This window comes from Gracilinanus agilis, chromosome 1, assembly GCF_016433145.1.
Source record: "Gracilinanus agilis isolate LMUSP501 chromosome 1, AgileGrace, whole genome shotgun sequence".
In the NCBI taxonomy this organism is placed as follows: domain Eukaryota; kingdom Metazoa; phylum Chordata; class Mammalia; order Didelphimorphia; family Didelphidae; genus Gracilinanus; species Gracilinanus agilis.
In genome coordinates this window covers 726123885-726145518 of record NC_058130.1, presented here as the reverse complement: position 1 = coordinate 726145518, position 21634 = coordinate 726123885, and the positions used below count along the sequence as shown (strand labels likewise).

Sequence of the window (21634 nt, the reverse complement as noted above, 5' to 3'; positions counted from 1 at the left end):
CTTCCCTTCTTAGGACACATGGAAAATTAGTGGCAAAGCCAGAACTAGAATCCATACCCTTTTATTCCCTACTCAGGATTCTTGGCACTTGCCTGATTTCCTCATCCTGAGAAAGGAATTTTAACCCTCTTGTTGGGAAAAGAAGGCCAGAGGTCCTCGTCATTGCTCCCTCCTCCACCTCCTCTCCTCTCCCCAGTCTTGGGAGGCTTCAGGAGCCCTGGGCCTCTTCTACTTTTCCCTGAGGCCTCCAGCCTCCCCCTGTTAGAGATAGTTGATGCCAGGGAAGCCAAGCCTTCAGGTTTCCTCTACCCTTCTAAAGGGCCCCTCATTTTCCCTGAGAAGAATGCTGGAATGTCAGAGCTAGAAGAAACCTTAGAAATCATCTAATCCCATCACCCTCATTTTATAGGTAAGGAAAGTGAGGTTCAGCCTCTCTATGCCCCATCTTTCCTGCCTCCCCTGCTTCCCTTACTCCTTTTTTGTCTTCTCTTGAGGAATCAGTAGACAGCTCACTCTAGCCAGGGTCATTGGTCCAGTTGACCATTTCAAGAGGAAGAGTTTGGGAAAGGGACAGTAGAGAGTGAAGACACATTCCCCCTCCCTGAGCCTTCAGGGTCAGCACCCCATTACCTAGGGCTGATGAGTGACTTCTCCCGGCTGCCTCTTCTTTTTCCCCACTTCCTCCTCCTCCTCACTGTTTTTTGAGGGGAGGAGGAACAGGGGCTCAGGGGAGGTGCTGAGTGAATGAGTTTGGGGGCAGCATGGCTGGATTTTATCTGTGGATTACTCTTCCCTGGGTCCCCGCCCTTCCCATCAACCTTGTGCCCAGAGGGTCAGTGGGAGCTCATCTCCTTTTCTCTTCTAGGGCAACACCATTCTGCTCCTCTTCCCTCTATTTATAATGTCCCCTCTCCTGTGTTGGGGAAGCCTGGCACCACCCGCCAGAACCCCCAGAAATGCGGGAGCTATAAACTCAGGAAAAACCGAAGGTGCTCTCTTCCCCTTCCGCTGTCTCTCTCGCCACCCCTATGGAGGCTTTCCATGGGGGAATCCCCCCACCACCACCGCCTTTTAATATATGCAACTCTCTCCTGTAACTCTATAGCACCTTCACCCCCTGACCCCAGGACAGGCAGGGTCAAATATCCGTCACTGGGGATGGTGCCCCTAAGTTATTGCCTCAGTCCTACTGATGGTGTGTCGTGAGTGTGTGTGTGTGTGTGTGTCTGTGTGTGTGTCTGTGTGTGTGTCTGTGTCTGTGTTTGTGTTGAGAGAGAAAGAGCCTCATGTCATCCCCTCCCCTCTGTGCACTTTGGAATCTGCTTGTTATGTTGGGCCTTCTTGGATTTCTATATGTATTTATAATTAATTGAAATGTATATATGTAAAGAGATTTTTTTTTTTAGAACATGTGCCTTTTGACTAATTCCTAAATTTTCTACTTGTACCTGACCTTGAAGAATAATTTTGCATTCATTCTGCTCAGTAAAGATGGAAACTCATGGGCCACCCTGTGCTGTTTGTCCAGTCAGGAGTTTCTCAAACTCTCCCCAGCTTCCCTCCAAGGGATTTGGAGAGGGCCACCAAGAGGGAAGTTTGGGGATCTCACTCCCTTTGGTCTCCCCTCGAGGTATATATAGCCTAACTTCAGAGCCCAAAGGTACCTTAGAGGCCATGTGGTCCCTCCCTCATTTGACAGAGGAAAAACCCCATTTCGAGATGGGAAATGTCCTGGCCCAAGGCCACCCAGGAAATCAGCAGCAGGCAGGATTAGAACCCGGTTCCCTTGACACTTCTCATCTTAGCACCAGCTGCACCCTCATATGAAGGGATGATCCAGACAGAAGACAAACAGGATCAATAGTCATCCTCTCTCCCCACATGCCCTACCTCCATCATTATCTTCTTCATCTAGATTCATTCGGTGCTTTCTATGTGTCAGGCACTGTGCTAAATGTTGGGGGTGCAAAAAAGGACAAAAATGGTCCTGCCCTCAAGAAGTTATGCTGATGGTGGGAGAGAGCAGGCAACAATGAAGCTATGTAAGGTATAAGTTGGAAATAATTATTAGGGGGAAGGCTCTAGAATTGTGTTTGGTTTTGTTTTAAACTCTAACCTTCTGTCTTAGTATCAGTTCTAAGACAGAGGAACAGAAAGGGCTGGGCAATCTGGGTTAAGTGACTTGCCCAGGGTCACATGGATCCAAGTCTGGATTTGAACCCCAAACCTCTCTTACTCCAGACCTGGTGCTCTAACCATTGTGCTCCCTAGGTGCTCTGAGGCCCTAGAATTAAAGGGGCTCGGGAATGACTTCCTGTAGAAAGTGGGATTTTTAGCTGGGTCTTAAAAGAAGCTGGGAGTCATAGATAAGGCGCATTTCAGCTAGGGAAATGCCCCGAGTCATGAGATGAAGTGTTTTGGGAGTGGAATAGCAACAAAGCGAGTATCCCTAAATCACTGAGAGCAGTGGGGGTCAAGGGAGGCATCCCTGTGTAAGGTAGAAAGACTAGATAGGGAGGAAGGGGCCAGGTTAGAAAGGGCTTTAAAAGCTCAACAGAATGTTATATTTGATCTCGGAGGTGATAGGGAGCCACCAAAGTTCACTGCATGGGGGTAAGAGATTGACATTTTATGGAAGATCACTGGGCAGCTGAGTGGAAAAAGAACTGGAGAGGGGAAAGACTTGAGGCAGGCAGCCCACCCCAGCGTGAGGCAACATGGGCTTGCCCCAGAGTGGCGGCAGAAGAAAGAAGGGGGCATATCAACAGAACTTGGCAACAGATTGGTGATGGAGGCGCAAGGAAGGATGAGGTGTCAAAGATGATAGTTGGATCGTGAGCCCCAGCGACCGAAAGGGTGATGGCACCCTCAGCAGCAATAGGGAGAAGAGGGGCAGGTTTTAGAGCAAAGATAATGAGTTCAGTTTTAGACATGTGGAGTTTATGATAAGACTATAGGAAGCCTAGTTCAAGGTGTCCAATAGATAGCAGGAGATGGAGACTTAGCAGAGAAGTTCCGGTTCCAGATTCAACTGTGTAGAGAGGGTAATTAAATCTCCAGGAGCCGAGATCACCAGGTGATTTAGCTAGCTGTCCCCCATACCTGGAACATTCTCCCTCCTCATCACCTCCTGGTTTCCTTTTAACTCCCAGCTAAAAACCCACTTTCTAAAGGAAACCTTTCTCAATCCCTCCATTCTAGTGCCTTCCCTCTCTTAGTTATTTCCCATTTATCCTGGAAAGAGCTCGTTTGTATGTAGTTGTGTGCGTGCCATCTCCCCTTTTTAAATTGTGACTTCCTCAAGTCTTTCTTTGTATTCCCAGCTCCTGGCACAGCACTTGACACAGAGTAGGCGCTTAATCACTTATTTACTGACCGACTGACAGTGAAATAAAAGAGAAGATGGAAGGACAAAGGACTGAGCTTTAGGGGACCTCCATGGTTAGTGGGTGAGACTGGAAGCAGATCCAGCAAAGGAGACAGTGAAGGAACCATCAGGCTGGTGAGAGAGCTGAGAGAGTCATGTCCTAGCAAAGAGGATCAAGAAGAGGGTGAACAACGTCACTGGCTGCAGAAAAGTCCAAAAACACGAAGAACGAGCAGGGCCTGTTTGATTGGGTGATCGTTGCTAACTGGATAGATCTCCAGCTGCCTCTGCACCTTTGCCCCCGAGCCTAAGCCCCTTGGCTAGTCTCATCACTAGAGGACCCATCTGTGGATCCATCTCCCAACCAGCTTCACTAGGAGGAAAGGAAATGAACAGCTGACACAGAATGAGATGGTGCCTCACAAAGGGTGTGGATTTCTGGACCATGGTCTCAGATACATGATAGCCTTGGCTCTTGGCCTAAAAGTGACTGGTAGAAATGTATTTCCCACTAGTCTTTCCAATTCAATCCAAACGGCTATAAATTTAGAAGAAGGGAGGAAGAAGAAAGCTGCTGATGGAAGTCCGCCAAGGGAGATATGGGAGAGAGTTACAGTATAGGAAGATTAGCCATAGAGAGGCAGAGAAACTCAAAGGAAAAATCCAAGCAAGGAGGTAGCCCAAAGTCCCTGGCCTCGGCTGTCTATACAGAAGAACCAGAACAATGTAAATAATAAGCAGTCCAAAGCATGGAGGTAAATTGGACCTTCATAGGATAAGAACTGTCTAGAACATGGCTCTAGAAATGGTATGCCTTTTCCAAAAAGACCAGCCAAGTAAAGGTTCTGGGAAGTTAGTGGGGAAGGAGAAAAAGGTGGGTACAAATATATTAAAAAACATGGGGACAACCAGGTGGCACAGTGGATAGAGCGCCAGGCCTAGAGTCATCAGGACCTGAGTTCAAATTTGGCCTCAGACTCTTCCTGTGTGACCCTGGGTAACCCACTTACCCCCATTTACCTCACCCTCACCCTTCTCTCTTAGAGTGAGTTGTTACTAAGAAAGTAAGAGGATTTTTTTTTTGTTTTGTTTTTAAGCATCAGATTATGTGGGGGAAAAAAATCTAAAAACCCAAAGAGCTTTTGGATGAGAGCAGAAACAAGAAATACCAGTTTGGACTATAGACTGCCTTGATGAAGGGAGGAAGTGAATGAGCTCAAGAAACCTAAGCCTGGCAGAGGCTTGCTGTGATGGTGCTGGGGCAGTTGAATTGTAAAGATGTTAAAGTGTTCATGCTGCCCATTCTAAGAGTAAAGGCATGGGCTAGATGCTCCAGATATTTTTCTTCGGTTATTTCAGTCATAGTTCAATCATGGCCCCATTTGGGGTTTTCTTGGCAAAGACACTAGAGTGGTTTTCCCATTTTACAGATGAGGAAACTGAGGCAAACAAGGTGAAGTGACTTGCCCAGGGTCACACAGTTAGGAAGTGTCTGAGACTGGATTTGAACTCATAAGAAACTTTTCTCCAGGCCTAGTCTGCTATCCACTGTGCCACTTAGCCCCCAAAGACAATAATAACAAGCCCTGCCCTTGAGATATCTGCATGCTCTATCTGCTTACGGTGGGCTTTTTGCCAGAACCAGAGAAGCTTAGAACCCTGAATAACTCATTACCAATAAAGAAATGATGGGGATGAGATGATGTGACCACCCCATCTTAGAAGTCCCGGTAGAGGAGGGGAAAGTTAGGCACCCTACAGTTGGGGAAAGGATATTTCAAATGGTTAGTAGAAAGGATACAAAAGGCTAATTCTCCCAATGTCCAGGAGGGAGGGATGGTGTGATCCTAGGAACGAATGTTTGAAGACACAAAGCCAGTTCCAATGAGGAATTCCTCCAAGAGGAAAGATGTCTAAAGGGGCCATTAGAAATCTGCAGAGAATTCATTGGCCAACTTAGAATTGTGTAAGACATGAGAGGGAATCTCAATCAATCCACCTGCATATAGTAAGCAGTTACTGTGTGCCAGTTAGTGCCACCATATAAGGTAAACGTGAATTAACCCCTGCCCTCAGGGAACTTTCGTGCTGTAGGGGAAGACAACATGTATGCATAGAAAAACTGCAAAATAAATACATAAATACAAGATCATCAGGATGGAGGAGTTCAAGAAAGCCATGCCGGAAGTGGTGCTGTAGCTGATCTTGAAGGAAACAAGGGATTCTAAGAGGCAGAAAGGAGGAGAGAATGTATTCCATGTAAAGACATGGAGACCAGAGACAGAGTGCCACCATAAGGCTGGTTTGGCTAGATTGGAGAGTACATGGAAGGGTGGGTCAAAGAAAGCTAGAAAGGTTAAGTCGGAGCCAGGTTTTGAAGAGTTTGAATCACTTTAAGTTACAGAGCTGTAGAGTGAGAGGGTCAGACATGCTTTAGGAAAATGCTTTTTCCAGTTGGGTAGAAGATGGATCGGAGAAGGGGAAGACTGGAGGCAGAGAGACCATTAAGGAGGCTATGTAATAGTCCAGACAAGATATGATGAGGACCTAGGGCCATGGCTATGCAAGTGAAGAGAAAGGAATGGATTCAAGAGATATTTCAGAACCAGACTTGGCAACTGATTGGATATAGGTGGTAAAGGAGAGTGAAGAATCAAAAGAGAACTCTGAAAACCTGCATGAATGGAAGGACAAATGAGAGATTTGTAAAGCATCCGGCATGTGGTAGGTGCTAGATGAATGCTAATAGCATTCCCATCCTCACTATAACTGTCCAATTCCTTTTGACTCTCCCAAGTCATCATCATTGCTGCTCTGGCTTCATTCTCCTTTCCAGTCCGTGTATTGGAATCTCTTTGTATCCACCTTAGAATTTCTTCCGGCATCATCTCCCCATTGCCCCCACCCCCGCCACTCCCCTCTTATTACCACTCATATGTTGCCAAACCAGGACCCTGAATGACTTTACCATCTGTGTCTACCCTGATCACATGTTACTGAATGGACTTGGAGAAAAATCACCCAACCTGCTCAATGAATCCACTATAAATTAATGTTACTAAACTGGGCCCTCACTGCAGCAAGGTAACCATCTCTATCACTCTTGTTCAATTGTAAATAACACTCAATACAATAATTGTCCACACTTTTTCTTTCCTCCCCAAGCCTCCTGTACCATTGCCTCCAGTACCCTTAGAGAAGAGTGCCACATTACTGAGAATACCGACGCTATGAGCTCCCTCTTGTACCCCTGGACATTTCCCTTCTCTCCTTTATTCCAGTCTCTGATGCAGAGACTCTTTTCTTTGTCAAGGTCAAGCCCTCCAGTTTTATCCTTGGTCCTATCGCCTCTCATCTTCAGCAGATTTTTTTCCTCCCACATGCATGCATCCAATCTAACATTCAATCTCTTCCTTCCTCACAACATGTTTAGGTCTTCCCCATATCTAAAGACACACACACACACACACACACACACACACACACACACACACACACACACCTAGACCATAGTCCTGTATGTTTTCATCCTATATCATTTCTTATCTTTCAGAGGAAAGAGAAAGAAATCAACATTTATTAAACTCCTACTGTGTGCCGGGGACTGTGCTAAGCCTTTACAAATATTATCTCATTTGAAATGATAAGGGAGAGGGAAGAATCTCATGTTACACTTCTGTGTGACTAGAAAGATGGCTGGTGGTCTTGGAAAGAAAAGTTTGGCAGAAGTCAAGGGGTCATTGGGTGAGAAGAAAGGGTGAAGGCAGCAATGAAGTCTTCTTAGGGCACATTGAGCTTGAGGTGCCAATGGGATATCTGAGGGATGGGGGACATGCCCAATGGCAGGCAGCTGACTGGAATGCATGAGGGTTTGGGGCTCTTCGTATAAGTCTTGAAGTCACATGTACATAGAGATGATATTGACCTTTTGTGATTAGATGAGATCAAAAGAAGAAAGAATATTGGGAGAAGAGCAATAAAGAAGGAAACTGGGAGGAGTCCCTGGGAAGTGACTATAATTTTTTAAGAGTATCAATTATATTTGTATATGTGTGTATATACATATCTAATATAGCTAATATGCAATTATATAGTTATATGTATATAAATATTTTATATAAAGAAGTCCCAGGACTCCCTGCACTTAGGAGACAGAGATGGATGAATCATCTTCATCATCACCAAGCATTTTTTTTAACCCTTACTCTCTGTCTTGGTAAAAACTCTAAGAAGGGCAAGGACTAGGCAAACGGAGTTAAGTGACTTGCCCAGGATCACACAGCTAGGATGTGTCTGAGGTCAGGTTTGAACCCAGGACTCCTGTCTCTAGGCTGGCTATCCACTGAACCACCTCGATGCCCCCCTCACCAACCATTTCTTAAGATCCTAGAATGTGCCTGAGGGCCAGGGATAGAACGAAAAGGAAAAAAAAAAAACAGTCCCTGTCCTCAAGGAGCTCAAGTCTAACAGAGGAGACAACCTGCAAATAGCTCTGTACATATAAGGGATAAATTGAAGTGGTGTCAAAAGGTAGGCTCCTGTAGTAGGTTGGGAGATGGAGAGGAACCAAAGGGGAGGTGAAGAGGGAGAGCATTTCAGGTACAGAGCACAGAAATTTAAAAAAAGATAGAGATGGAGTGTCTTCTGTGTGTGAGAGAGAGAAAGAAAGAAAGGAAGGAAGAAAGAAAGAGAAAGGAAGAAGAAGAAGGAAAGAGGAGTGAAGGAGGGAGGAAGAGGGAGAGAAAGCAAGAAAGCCAATATTACTGGATGGCAAATTGTATAGAGGGCAGTAAAGTATAAGAATCATAAGGCAGGGGGCAGCTGAGTGGCTCAGTGAATTGAGAGCCAGACCCAGAGATGGGAGGTCCTGGGTTCAAATCTGACCTCAGATACTTCCTAGCTGTGTGACCCTGGACAAGTCACTTCACCCCCATTGCCTAGCCCTTACTGCTCTTCTGCCTTGGAACCAATACACAGTATTGAGTCCAAGATGGAAGGTAAGTGTTTAAAAAAAAAAAAAGAGAAGGCAGTGAGGGACCAGGTCATGAGAGGGTATTATATCCTGGAAGCAATAGGGAGCCATTGTAATTTATTAGGTAGATGAGTGAGTGGGCTACACCTGGGCTTTGCAAAGATTGCTTTGGCAGCTGAGTAGAGGAGGGACAGGAGAGAGGTAAGTCAGGAGAAAGTAGGGCTCAGCCACACTAAAAGCTGCAGAGGTCAAATAAGCTGAGGAATAAAGGGGGGGGGGGGGAATCAGCTAGTAGGAGCTCTTAGTAACTCTGGAAGCAGCATTTTGATTTGAGCAGTGGAGCCAGAACCTGATGGCAAAGGCTTGAGAAATGAGAGGCTGGGGTGGAAGGGAGGCAGCAAGGACCAACCACAATGACTAGGAGATTGGCCATTAGAGATACAGACAGAAACTTGCGGAAATGGCCGTGTGCAATGAAGGTCTCTGAGGAGAGGAGAGACCTGAGCATGTTTTCAGGCAGGGGAGGAGGGTGCCGGTGGAGAACATCTGGGTTATGATCAGTGGATGGACAACCAAAGTACCCAGCAAAGCATTTGGAGCGGGGATTCTTGACTTTTTCTGTGTCTTGGGCCCCTGTGGCAGCCGTCAGTCTGGTGGTGCCTGTGGACCTCTTCTTAGAATTGTGTTTTTATAGGCCCAAAATAAAATGCAGAGGATTACAAAGGAAACCACTTCCACTTGTGTTGGAACACAGCGATTATAAGCGTTTTCAAACACACCCTGATCCAGAGAGAGGAACTAGATAACAAGTTTAGGAAACAGCTCATAAGACATGATATTGTAGTGATGGTAGACATTAGTTAACCCAACACTGGCTGGAGTCTTCTCTGGGTGTGTGTGTCAGAAGCAGAGCAGCGGATAACTTAATAAGAATTGTCTTAGTATCAATTCTAAGTAGCAATGTCTAGGCAATTGGGGTTAAGTGACTGGCCCAGGGTCACACAGCTAGGAAGTCCTGATTTGAACCCAAGAAGTTGATCCGGGGCTCTATCCACTGTGCCATCTAGCTGCCCCAGCTGATAACTTTTTTTTTAAACCCTTAACTTCTGTGTATTGGCTTCTAGGTGGAAGAGTGGTAAGGGTGGGCAATGGGGTCAAGTGACTTGCCCAGGGTCACATAGCTGAGAAGTGTCTGAGGCTGGATCTGAACCCAGGACCTCCCGTCTCTAGGCCTGACTCTCAATCCACTGAGCTACCCAGCTGCCCCCTAGCTGATAACTTCTTGACTTGATGTCCATTTTATCCTTCAAAAGGTGGAGGTAACAGCAAGGGCAAATTCTACTGATTCTCATCAATGGGGAGAAATGTTATTATGATGGAAATGATGAGAATCTTGCAGGACGGAGAGGAAGCAATCATGACCATCTTAGAGTTTGTAACAGGAGAAAGCTGGGCATCATGATTTGACACATGAGCTAGATTTGGGATCAGATTTCAAAGGGTCCAGAGGAAGGATAGGTAAAGAGGGAGGTGCACCCAAGAAGGATGGGAAGTTTTAAGAATGAAATTCTGGTGACACAAAAGGAAACAATTTTCTTGAGGTGGGAAAAAGAAATTGGTAAGGAGAATGATGTGGATGCACAGGGAGCTCACCAACCAACTTGGATTTTTAAAAGATGTGTGTAGATGCTGGAAGCAAGAGAGGTAGCAGAGGGCGAATATAAGATTGGGACAAAGGGTTCAAAGAGAGAAAATTTGGGACAAATATTGCAGGGAATGTATAGGAAAATCAACTAGTAGCTAAAAAGACTGCTGTGTAGCAGAGGGCACAGGGGGGCATTAGGTAAAATCCGTTTGTAGTGGATTGAATTAGACAGATGACTTCCACTAGCAATATTCAACAGGTCTGAGGCTGGTGGAGTAAAGGTTGATGGGGAGGGGGTGGGAATCTAGGGTGGAAAATGGACAGGATGGAAGGGCAGAAGGAAAGGGGGCCAAGAGAATGAAGGGTGAAGGGCAGTGTACAGTTGAATTGGTCATGGATGGTTGAGTAAGGTCAGGACAGTGAAGAGACAATATGGTCAGAAGAGACGTGGATAGATTAGGAGAACATGAAGAGAAGGAGGAACTAGAAATAGAAATGAGGAAAATGGGCTTGGAAGGAGTCCAGAAGAGAAGAAAAGTTCAGTTTCCAGTCATGGGGGTGGCACAGATGATTTAGGACTGTTTAGGATGAAAGCCCTCTTGTAGGTACTGAGGAAGAATGGAGATGGAGATCCTTGGTGTTTACGAAGTTGATTGGGGGGCAGCTGGGTGGCTCAGTGGATTGAGAGCCAGACCTAGAGATGGGAGGTCCTGGGTTCAAATTTGGCCTGACACTTCCTTGATCAAGTGTGACTCTGGGCAAGTCACTTCACCCCCATTGCCTAGCCCTTAAGCTCTTCTGCCTTAGAACCAATACATAGTAATGATTCTAAGATGGAAGGTAAGGGTTTTTAGGGGGAAAAAAAGTTGATTGTCAGGGAGGCAGGGGTGTTCAAGGAAGCATCAGCATAAATACTGAAGCTGCCAAAAGGAGGAGGAAGTCCCCAAGCCAGAGATGGAAGTCTTGAGAAAGAAGAGCAAGTTTGACAGTAGATCTCTTCATCCAGTTGAAAAAACAAACAAACAAACTGAAACATTCCTGAGGTATCTATTGTGTGGGACACTGTGGCACTGTGGGAGATACAAAGACAAAAATGAAACAATGGGGGCCGCCCCAGAGTTTATTCCACCAGTGAGATAAAATGCCAGCCCAGATAGATTCATGGTCATTTAAGGAAGGCCAGAACATTTAGGAGAGGAGATTGGGGAAGACTAAACAAGAGACTTCTGAGTTGAGCCTTTAAGGAAAATAAGGATTTTGAAAGGAAAAGTGGATTCCTGGGGAATTAGGCAGCTGCACAGAGAGAGGGAGTTTAGAATGAGGAATTAGAGAATAACTAGTAGGTGTCTGGAATAGGACAATGAAAGAGCTGTTAATGTGAGAGAATTATGGGAAGGTAGATTGGAGCTCGATGCTGGAGAGTCTTCATTATCAGGCTAAGAACTGTCAAAAATGATGCTGTGTTTGTAAACCTGAAATGATCAGGCCTAGAGATAGGAGGTCCTGGGTTCAAATCTGGCCTCAGACACTTCCTAGCTGTGTGACCCTGGGCAAGTCACTCAACCCCCATTGTTTAGACCAGTGATGGGCAAACTATGGCAGGAGGGCCAGATGGGGCCCCCTGAAATGTTCTATCCCGCCACGGGACATTATTCTTAATCTGATGAATACAATGACTAGGATACAATACAATGAAACTTCAAAAGAGCTGCCTTAGAAACAGATTGACAGATGAGCATTCTTTGGGCCCCTTTAAAAAGTTTGCCCATCACCGTGCTAGAAAGAAGGTAAGGGTTTAAAAGAATAAACTGAAGAGACTGAAATGCTCCAAAATAATAGGAAGTGTTGGAAAGGAGACAGACTGAGGGGAAACAGTGAGTTCTGTTTTGGGACTGTTCCATTTGAGATGCTCATGGGGCATCCAGCTGGAGATGACTAGCACATAGCTGATGAGGCAGGTGAGAGCTCAGAAGAGAGATTGGGGCTGGATATATAGATTTTGGAGTTATTGACGTAGAGATGATAATTGGACTCATGAGGGGGTGATGAAATCACCAAGAGAGAAAGTAGAGCTTGAGAACAAGGCATGAGCCAGAGCCTTGAGGGACACCAATGCTTAGGAAATGGAAAATGGATAGTAAATCAGAAAAGAAGGCTGGAAAGAAACCAGAGAGGCAGAACCGAGGAGAGCAGTGGTTGTGAGAGCCGAGGCAGGGGAGCAGGGGCAAAAGCTGCCGAGAGGGCAAGGTAGGGGGCTGAGAAAAGGCCATTGGAGGTAGACATCAAGAGATTCCAAAGTTGGTCCCATTGGAAAGCGGGATCGCCAACAGGGGTTGAGAGGTACTTGGTGAAGTGGAGGAGCTTGGCAGTGCGAGGCAGTAGAGCTATAGCTCCGGTGGATGTCACGAACAAATGGTGAGGGAAGGTTTGCGAGGTTCAATTTTGGTTTTGGTTTTTAAAGGTAAGCAGATCTGGGCATGGTTGTAGGCAGTGAGGCTGGCACCTATGGATGAGAGCCCGAAAGAGGAAAGAGGAGAGGATGATCCCTGGGACGAGCTTCTGTGGAATCTCAATGGGATGGGACTGCTGCCACTTCCTCAAAGGCTGCAACAAAGGGAAAGAGAATAGGTGACCGACCGTGAGGAGGTGAGGGCATTTGAAGTGGAGAGTCTGGCAGGAGATACTCATGATGGATGGATGGATGGATGGATGGATTTGATTTTCTCAGGTGAGTTGGTGAGGAGGTTTGGAACAGGAAGTGGGGGGGGCATTCAATGAAGAATAAAAGGGTTGCTTTGAAGCAGTGAGGTGCAAGATAATGATCAGAAATGGGAATTTCTGGGGGCAGGTAGGTGTCTTCAGTGGATTCAGAACCAAGCCTGGAGACCCTGGCCAAGTCACTTAACTCCCACGGCCCAGCCCTTACCACTTTTCTGCCTTAGAACTAATTCATAGCATTAATTCTAAGATGGATGGTAAGGGCTGTTTTACTTATTTATTTTAAAAGGGAATTTCTGAGTGAGAAGTGATGAAGGTAGTAGTGATGGTTGGGGAGACAGTTCAGGGATGGCTTCCTATGTGGCCAAGCCAAGATGCATGTCATGTCCCAAGAAGGGAAGAGGATGAGCGGGGAGGCCAGGGTGTTTAAAGGGGCCTCAGTGTGCAAGTAGAAAAAGGAAGACCTCCAGGAATTGATGCAGAGTGAAAGGAGCAGAGCCAGAAGAACATTGTACACAGAGACCAATACACTGTGGTAAAATCGAATGTAATGGACATCAGTACTGGTAGCAAGCAATGACCCAGGACAGTTCTGAGGGATTTATGGGAAAGAACGCTACCCACATTCAGAGGAAGAACTGCAGGAGAGGAAACACAGAAGAAAAACAACCGCTTGAACACATGGGTTGATGTGGACACAATTAGGATGTAGACTCTTAATGACCACTCTAGTGCAATTATCAATAATATGGAAATAGGTCTTGATTCGATGACACATGAAGAAACCAGTGGAAATGTGCATCGGCTACTGGGGAGTGGGGAGGGGTGGGGGGAGAGAGAGCAAGAACATGAATCATGTAACCATGGAAAAAAATTTCCAAGAAAGAGAGAGAGAGAGAGAGAGGGAGGGAGGGAGGGAGAGAGAGAGAGAGAGAGAGAGAGAGAGAGAGAGAGAGAGAGAAAGAAAGAAAGAAAGAAAGAAAGAAAGAAAGAAAGAAAGAAAGAAAGGAAGGAAGGAAGGAAGGAAGGAAGGAAGGAAGGAAGGAAGAAAGGAAGGAAGAAAGGAAGGAAGAAAGAAAGAAAGAAAAAGATAGATAGATAGATAGATTCAGGATACAGAAGGAGATGGTGAGTTCCTCAGGAAAGGAGCAGAACATAGAAGTTGGGTGATTTAGATGGAACGACCTTAAAGGAAGAGGACGATGAGAGCAGTGGGCAGAAGAGACGAGGTTGGGTTGGGGGAAATCAAGAGAGCCCAGTGAGTCAGAGAGCAGGAGACAGGCACCACCCACCCTGAAGAGGGCAGGAGGGCAGCCAGATGATGCTGGCAAGAGGATAGGCTGAAGCAATCTAGGGTGAAGGAGAGTTTAGCAATTAAGTGGAAGTTCCAGAAGGCTGGGGGGAGAGTAGGGACTGATACAGATGGTTATGAGTTATGGGGAGGAGAGAGAAAGGTGGGGGCTCTTTCGACACCCAGTGGAACCCCCACCCTCCAGGAGTCCTCGAGGCCCGAGCATGGAGTTGCTGCAGGATTGAAGACTTCGGCTTCTGTGGAAGTGAGCTGGTGGGGTGGATGTCTCGGGGGAATTCTAGGTCAGTAAATAACCCCATGACCAGATCCCTGGGCCAGGCTGAACTCATTTCATAGCCTTGTGCCAAGAGGGTGAGAAATGAGCCACACCCAGAAGATTTGTGGAGGACACGGGGTGTGAGCACAAGGGTCCCTGAGCCCCTGGGAAGGGCAGGTCCTTTGCATGCCTCCGAGTTCAAGGTTCAGATTCTCAGAGTTCTGAGACACCGGCAGTGGAGGACCGAAAAGTGGATCCTGACTGGACCCAAGCTTGGCCTCAGCCCCTCAGCCTCATCCAAAAATGGTGGTGGGGCAGGCATTGCCCGATACTCTTCACCTGCAGCAACTTCTCGAATCCCAGAAAGCATCTGGCTTTGCTGGACTCCAGCAACCCCGGAGTCCTTCCCCCTTGCTAGGTAGTATCTTAATACCGTCCACATCTCCTGAGGGAAGCTACAGGCTTGGATTAGAACCCTCTACCAAGCAACCTTACTGGCTGTTCGTTTTGAAGCCTCGTTGGCAGAGGAGGGTTTCAGGAGAGCTGATGGCCCCTCCTGGGGCTGTGGCAGTGAGGGGGGAGGGCATCCTGGGGGTGACGGCGCATGGCCTATTTCCGAGGCTCCCTCTGGACAAGAAGGGCCAGGGCAGAGCTCCAAGTTTCCTCGGCTTTTTTGCCTCTCCCCGTCAGCCCCCTCCGTGTGTGAAGAAGGGTTAGAAGGCCCAAAGGGAAGAGCTTGAGCCGAGCTTGTGGAGTCTTCGGCAGCAGAGCTGGGACGAGACCCTGGGTCTTTGGGCTCCTGGTTAGGGATCTTTAGGGCCTTTGTGACTCGGTTCCTGCATACTGCATATGCTCAGTGAAAAGCAGATCTGCCCTAGACTGTCCAAAGGGGGCCAATGACCAGGCTTGGCCCAGGTTAGCGGGTGCTGGCGGGCTGTGGCTTCTCTGCCAAGTCTGACCGTAGACTCACATCAGGATGCATCCGACTTCCTGGGCTGGGGGCCCCGGAGCCCCAGGCCTCTCTGCTTTTGGCTCCCACACTCTCTGGGAAGGAGGGGAAGGGTGGTGTCAGGGTGGCGTTGCTTTTTGGCTTCAATCCTCAGACCTTGAGCATCACTTCCCACGAGTCCCACGTGGCCGCCCTGCCAGATGTCAGCATCGTTGGCCCAGGTGGCCGCTCAGTGCCCATTGGCCCTCCTCCTACTGCTTCTTGCCCCGTGGGCTCTGCACAACCCGAGCTTGGGCATGGCTGACCTATTGGTTGTCATTGCTGGGCTGGAACGCTCGGGCAGTGGGACAGATATTGGGCCTAGCCTCATTTATGGGGGGCAAGGGGAAAGAACTGGGCCTCCTAGAACAGGGGCTTCTGGGCTAGGGGAGCACAGGCCTTTTAACATGGATAGCTAGTTCATGTCGGCTCCCTTTCTAATTCTGTGTTGTCTTTAGGGCATTTTTACAACAGGACTCCGGGAAGGGGATTGCCCAAGAGGTCCAAGACATAGAACCGTGCAGGGCCCAGAGCCCAAGAGTATCCTTAACACCCGGCCTCCCAGGAGGCTCGGATTCTACCCCTGCCCACACCTGTAGGCCAAGAACCAGCCAGGAGGGCCCTGACCTCCCACTCCTCATCCCTGTGCAGCTGGGCCCCCAAGAATCAAGGCCCAGGCTTGGAGGCCTGGACTCCAGCCATATGTGAGACTCCTTCCTCCTAGGAAATGAGTTAGGCTTGGAAGGGGCTTTAGGAGTCATCTGGTACAACTTCTTTATTTTACAAGTGGGGAAACTGACGCCCAGGGCAAGTGCAGGGTGCCAGTCCTGTGTCTCCAGCTCAGCATTCTCTCCCTAAGCCCCAGGGCTGGCTGCAGGGAGTTACTGGCTCACTCACCACTGAGCCATTCTTGGTGAGAACAGAAGGGGAGAGGAACAGAGTGGAGGCTGGAGGCCGGAGGCCAAGGCCTGCTCTAGGGGGGGGGCTCACTGCCAGCCTGGCCTAGCACTTGTGTCCTGGGGAGGAGCCCCACTTTACAGAGGAGGAAATAAGGCCTGAGCGGTCCCCTCGAGCACAGGCAGGAGAGCACAGACAAGACGAGCTGAGGCAGACTTTTTTTTCACTTTTTATTCAATGAGCCGGGGGCTCGAGGCTGCAGGCCGTCTCCGTGTGCCCCCCAGGGTCCTCCTCCGGCCGAGGTGCACGCCGGGTTATCGGGTCTGCCTCACCAGAGGCCTGGTTTGAAGGCAGACCGTCATTGGTGCCGGGTGGAAGACTCTGGGGATCAAGGGGAGACAGGTGCAGGAAGGGAAGGGGAACTTAGAGGTAGCAAGGCAGGTCCTTCTCAATCACCTGCAGGAAGAAGGGAGAGAAGAAGGGTCAAAAGGCCGTCTGGAGCATCTCCTAATCCCCCGCCAGCAAAGGCTTAGCCTCCCGAGGGTCCCGGTCCATCGGGCAGCCCGGAGCCAGGCCTCTCCTCCCTCTGGGGCCCCCCAGGATGGCAGACCCAGGCAAGGTCCCGCATTTGCTGGGAATGGAGGGCTACCTGGGGCTCTTCCATGGGACCATACCGCTTCACCACACAGCCGTCTTTGTCAATAAGGAACTGGAAGAGGCAGAGGAGAGCCATCAGACAGGGGGCACGGAGCACTCGCCCACCACGGACGGAGCCCCAGAGAAGGGACCCCAGAGGGCTCGGGGAGAGGGCCAGGTCTGGAGATGGGGGTCCTGGGCTCCAATCTGGCTGTGTGACTCTGGGCAAGTCCCTTTAAGTTAAGCCCTTATCACTGCTCTTCTGCCTGGAACCAATACTTAGTATGGATTCTCAGAGAGAAGGTGCCGGCCCAGAGCAGGCCCTCAGGAAGTGCCGCTGAGCGGATCCAGGAGGAAGGAGGCTCTGCAGAACACGCCGAGCCCTGGCTCCATCGGCCCAGTGACTCCTGCCCGTGCCCCCGCGGCCCACACACAGAATCTCTAAGCTGGGGCTCAGAGAGGACAGACCAGGAGCCCAAAGGGTTGGCCTTACCTTGGTGAAGTTCCACTTTATTGCGCTAGAAAGGAAGGGGAACAGAGGGTGAGGCTTCTGGGGAGAGCGTGCCCGGTCTGCCCGCTGCCCCCCCGCCCCGGGCGGGCACTCACTTGCCCAGGATGCCCTTCCCTCTGGGCTGGATTTTCATCCATTTCCACAGGGGGTGGGCATCGTCGCCGTTGACGCATATCTTGCTATACATATCAAACTTGACATTGTAGCCGGCAGCGAATTCTCGGATTTCTGCGTTACTCCCTGGCTCCTGCGGACGGAAGGGACGCGCGTCTCACAAGCTGCCCCCGCCAGGAAGCTGCCCATCCCGGCCGGACCGCCCCCTACCTGTCTCCCAAACTGGTTGCAGGGGAAAGCCAAAATCCGTAAACCGTTCTCAGCGTATCTGGCGTGCAGGTCGACAAGCTGAGTGTAGTTTACGTCCGTCTTGCCTCATTGTGAGGCTACGTTGGTGACGATGCAGACGTAGCCCCTGCGGGAGGAGAGACGCGGGAGGCCATGAGTGGCTCCCTCCAGCCCAGGGCGGCCACACCTGGGCCTCCCCCCCGCCCCCTGCCCCCCAGGCTGGCTGGAGGCCCAGGAATCCGGCTCGCCTTCTACACAGGCCTGGCCACGAGTGGCCGGCTCCGGTTACATAACCGCCACACCTCCCTCTCCTCACTTGTACTTATCCAGGGACACTAGGCGACCATCGATGTCCTTGGCAGAAAAATCGTGCATGGACCTGGCACATCTCCAATCATTGCGGGAAGCGCACTGGGGGACAAGGAGAGGGTGGAGTCACTCTGAGGGCCCCCCTCGAGAGTCGGAGGCCCCGGCTTCAAACCTCACCTCTCTTGCTCCCTGGGTCTCAGTTTCCTCATCTATAAAACAAGTGGGTGCACGACTGCAGAGGACCAGGGTCCAAACATACTCCCCACCCCTGACAGAGGGAGATGATCTCAAGGTGCAGATGAAAGAGATATTTTTGGACATGGCAACATAGGAAATTGTTCTGCTTGACCATGCAAATTTGATTTTTTAAAAATTAGTATTTGTATTTTTAAAAAATCACCCTATTTTCCTCTAGTAACCATCCCTCTCCCTGAAGGCTGTCCCATAGAATAGTATTTTTAAAAATTTCATAACCCTTCCTTACCTTCCATTCTTAGAATCAATACTGTGTATTGGTTCCAAGACAGAAGTGAGGGGTGAGGGCTAGACAATGGAGGTTAAGTGACTTACCCAGGGTCACACAGCTAGGAAGGGTCTGAGGCCAGACTTGAACCTCTTGTCTGTAGGCCCAGCTCTCTATCCAGTGAGGCACCAAGCTGCTCCACATATAGTATTTTTTAAGATAGGGAGGGACAAAACCAGCAATATTGATCAAGAAAAAAAGTCTGAAAATCTGTGCAGTATACAATCCTTGTGGACCTCTCCTCTCTACAAAGGGATGGGCGTCTTCTCTTATTTCATCTTGAAAGCTAGACTACATATATTTGTTATAAGGGTTTTCTTTTTCTAATTCTTTAGAGGAGGAAGAAGAGAAAATGAACAGTAAGTGGAAAAAAAAAACAACAACAAACAAAAAGCACAAACCAAAAAGGACTGCTTGGCAAAAGTAGCCTATGAGAAAGGATTGCAGGGATCCAGGCCCTGGAGGAACTCCAACAAGGGGGCTTTCCCCCATTCTGCCAGACGGGCTGGTCCTTCCTGAGCCCTCCATACTCATGTTGGATAGAGTTTCTATTTACTTGCTTAGGTATATGTCATATCCCCCTTTGGTACAATGGAAGCTCCTTAAGGGCAAGGATGTTTTATTTTGGGGCCTGGCTCAGGGCCGGGCACAACAAAGTGCTTTATAAATGTTTGGAAGATCAAAAAAAAACAAGAGAGTCAGCCTCCACCTCCACAGTCTCTGGAGTCTCTTATCAGCTCTGACATCATAAGCCTTACCTTCATCCCAGGCTCCAAGATAACCACAGAGAGCCACTATGGAGAGGCCAAACCTGGAGGGATGATCTCCCTCCTCTCCTCAGCTCATCCCATCTAGAGGCTCCTGGGGAGCACAGCAGCCTTTTTCTCTCTCACAAAGCCAGGACATGCTGCCGCCTGTGGGAAGGCTTACCAAGCACACATGCCCCCTATGCACTGTTCCACTTGTCTGCACATTTTTAAGAAAGGTCCTTTGGATCACCAAATCTGAGTGGAAAGGCCCTCCAAGGTCGGTGAGGAAGTGCCACATTTCTGACAGCAGCCAGGGCAGGAACTCAGGAGATCCCTGGCTGGGGAGGGCGGGCCCTGACCCAATTCCAGACTTCCATGAGATCCAGAATGAGGGCAAAGGTCCCCCAGCACGTCCATCTCCCTCCCTGGCAGTCACTCTCATCAGGGCTTGGTCTCCCTTGGGCCCCAGGATGTCAAGGAAAGAGAAGGGAACAGTCCATAACCCATTGGCTGTGAGCAGCAGTTGTTGGCAGGGCACTGGACAGGGAGGGGCTGCTTGGAACGGACTGACCTGGGCACTGAGTCCCAGCTTTGTCATTGAGAACTTGAAAAAGCCTCTGAGGTTGGAGATGATTTCTGCTGTTTAGGGAAAGGCAACAAATTGTGACAAAGAGAAGGTTGGCCTTGGAGGCAGGAAAACCTGAATTCCAATCTTAACCTCGGTCATTTACTACCTATGTGACCTGGAGAGGGTCACTGAATCTCGAAGCCTCAGTTTCCAAATCAGTAAGTGGGGGTCACCTATATACTCCTGCCACTGACTGCTGGATTCTCCCAATAATCCTGTAAGCACTTCAAAACCTTACAAGAACAGGGCCAGGACCAGGGAATTCCTGGAAGAGGAAAACTTCCAGCAATGCTGACCTATACCTTCTCTCCAACTTATGGCTGCAGCTACCCACAGCCCTGAGAGGTAGGACTGGAACTCAGGTCTTCCTGACTGGCTGGGACCTCTCCAAGCTGCTGCCCTAGGAGGGACTGTTGAGCCCTGGTGTCATGTAACTGTTCCTGAGCAGCTCTCCCAAAATCAGCCAGGGGCATAACGGGTTTCAATAGTGTAGAATCCGAAAGGCTGAGTTGGGACAGCTGGAGAAGCAGAGTATTCTGGTGAAAAGAAACCTGGATTAGAGCCAGAGGCTCTACAGGCTTCAATCCCAGATCGGCCACAGGACTTTGGGCAGCAAATCCCTTCACTGCTTTAGGGCTCATTCTAAAAATGAAGTTGTTCCCTTTGGCCCATAAGGCATTCGAGCTGAAGGCAACCTTAAAGATGGTCTAGTCCAAGACCCTCTTTTACATACAGGAATCATCTTCACGCTCTAAATCCCATGAGCCTATAAAACTGAGGCTTTGACAGGTTCAAGAATTCCCCCTAAGTCACACAGCTGTTAAGAACCAGAGACCTGGGTTCAAATCTTGCCTGAGACCCTTCCTAGCTGTGTGACCCTGGGAAGCCATAACTGCCTAGCCCTTGCCAGTGATACTCGGTATTGATACTAAGATAAAAGGTAAGAATATTTTTGGGAAAAAAAGAGGCAAACATCCAAGTCTCATGCAGCACCCTTTGAGACATCATCCTTCTAGCTCCATAAAGATTTGGATCATCCATACTGAACCTCTCATTTTGGAAGAAGAAACTGAGGCCCAAAGTCAGTCAATAAATATTAATTAAGTACCTACTGTGTGCTAGGCTCTGTGCTAAGCACCGGGGTTACAAAGAGAGAAGAAAGCCAGTCTCTGCCCTCAAAGAACTCCCAACCTAAAGGGACCAACAAACAGGCTAGATGCAGGTTAGCCCTTACCCAGGGATACACAAATCACTTTGTACAGCCTTGTCTACATGCCTGTATATATATACACCTCCTCCTCCTCCCCAGCACTGTAAGCTCCCGGAGAGCAGGGCTGCTGTATTTTTGCCTTTGGATCTCCAGAAGTTGACCTGGTGTCTGGCACAGTTGAAAAAAATCCAACGAGTGCAGGGCAACCCCTTCTCTCCAGCACTGAGGGGGCTTCACAGCCCAGTTTGTGTCCAAGGAAGAACTTAAACCTTAGTCTTACACTGGGAAAAGCCCTATCCCTGGACCCAGGCGCAAAGCATGTCATAAACACTTCTTTAGCTGAACTGATCTAAATTAGGAGAAGAGCAGAGCCTAGTCTCCATCCAGCTAGGCCAGGTCTCCTCAGTCACTGTCCAACAAACACTGGTTCTGAGCTGGGGTCCCCTCAATGGGTCCATCTCGGGGGAAGTACTAAGGAAACCCATCAGTCCAGGTCTTCCACATCAAAAGTCAGGCCAGTCAAATGAGACCTTTTGGCCCCCTGGGCAGAGTTGAGCAGTTTCTAGATAAA

At 48.8% G+C, this 21634-nt stretch overlaps 1 protein-coding gene across 1 annotated transcript in view; it reads right to left on the bottom strand.

The window, feature by feature from the left end:
- Positions 1-16352: 16352 nt before the first annotated feature.
- The window catches only part of GPX4 (glutathione peroxidase 4), a 19504-nt gene continuing 14222 nt past the window's right edge, over positions 16353-21634 (bottom strand). The window contains exons 2-7 of the mRNA XM_044658598.1: positions 17961-18055; positions 17627-17771; positions 17398-17549; positions 17285-17309; positions 16805-16864; positions 16353-16611 (exon numbers count right to left, since the gene is read on the bottom strand). Of these exons, the coding sequence (XP_044514533.1) occupies positions 16579-16611; positions 16805-16864; positions 17285-17309; positions 17398-17549; positions 17627-17771; positions 17961-18055 (510 nt within the window). The 3' untranslated portion in view covers positions 16353-16578. The remainder of the gene's footprint in view (positions 16612-16804; positions 16865-17284; positions 17310-17397; positions 17550-17626; positions 17772-17960; positions 18056-21634) is intronic.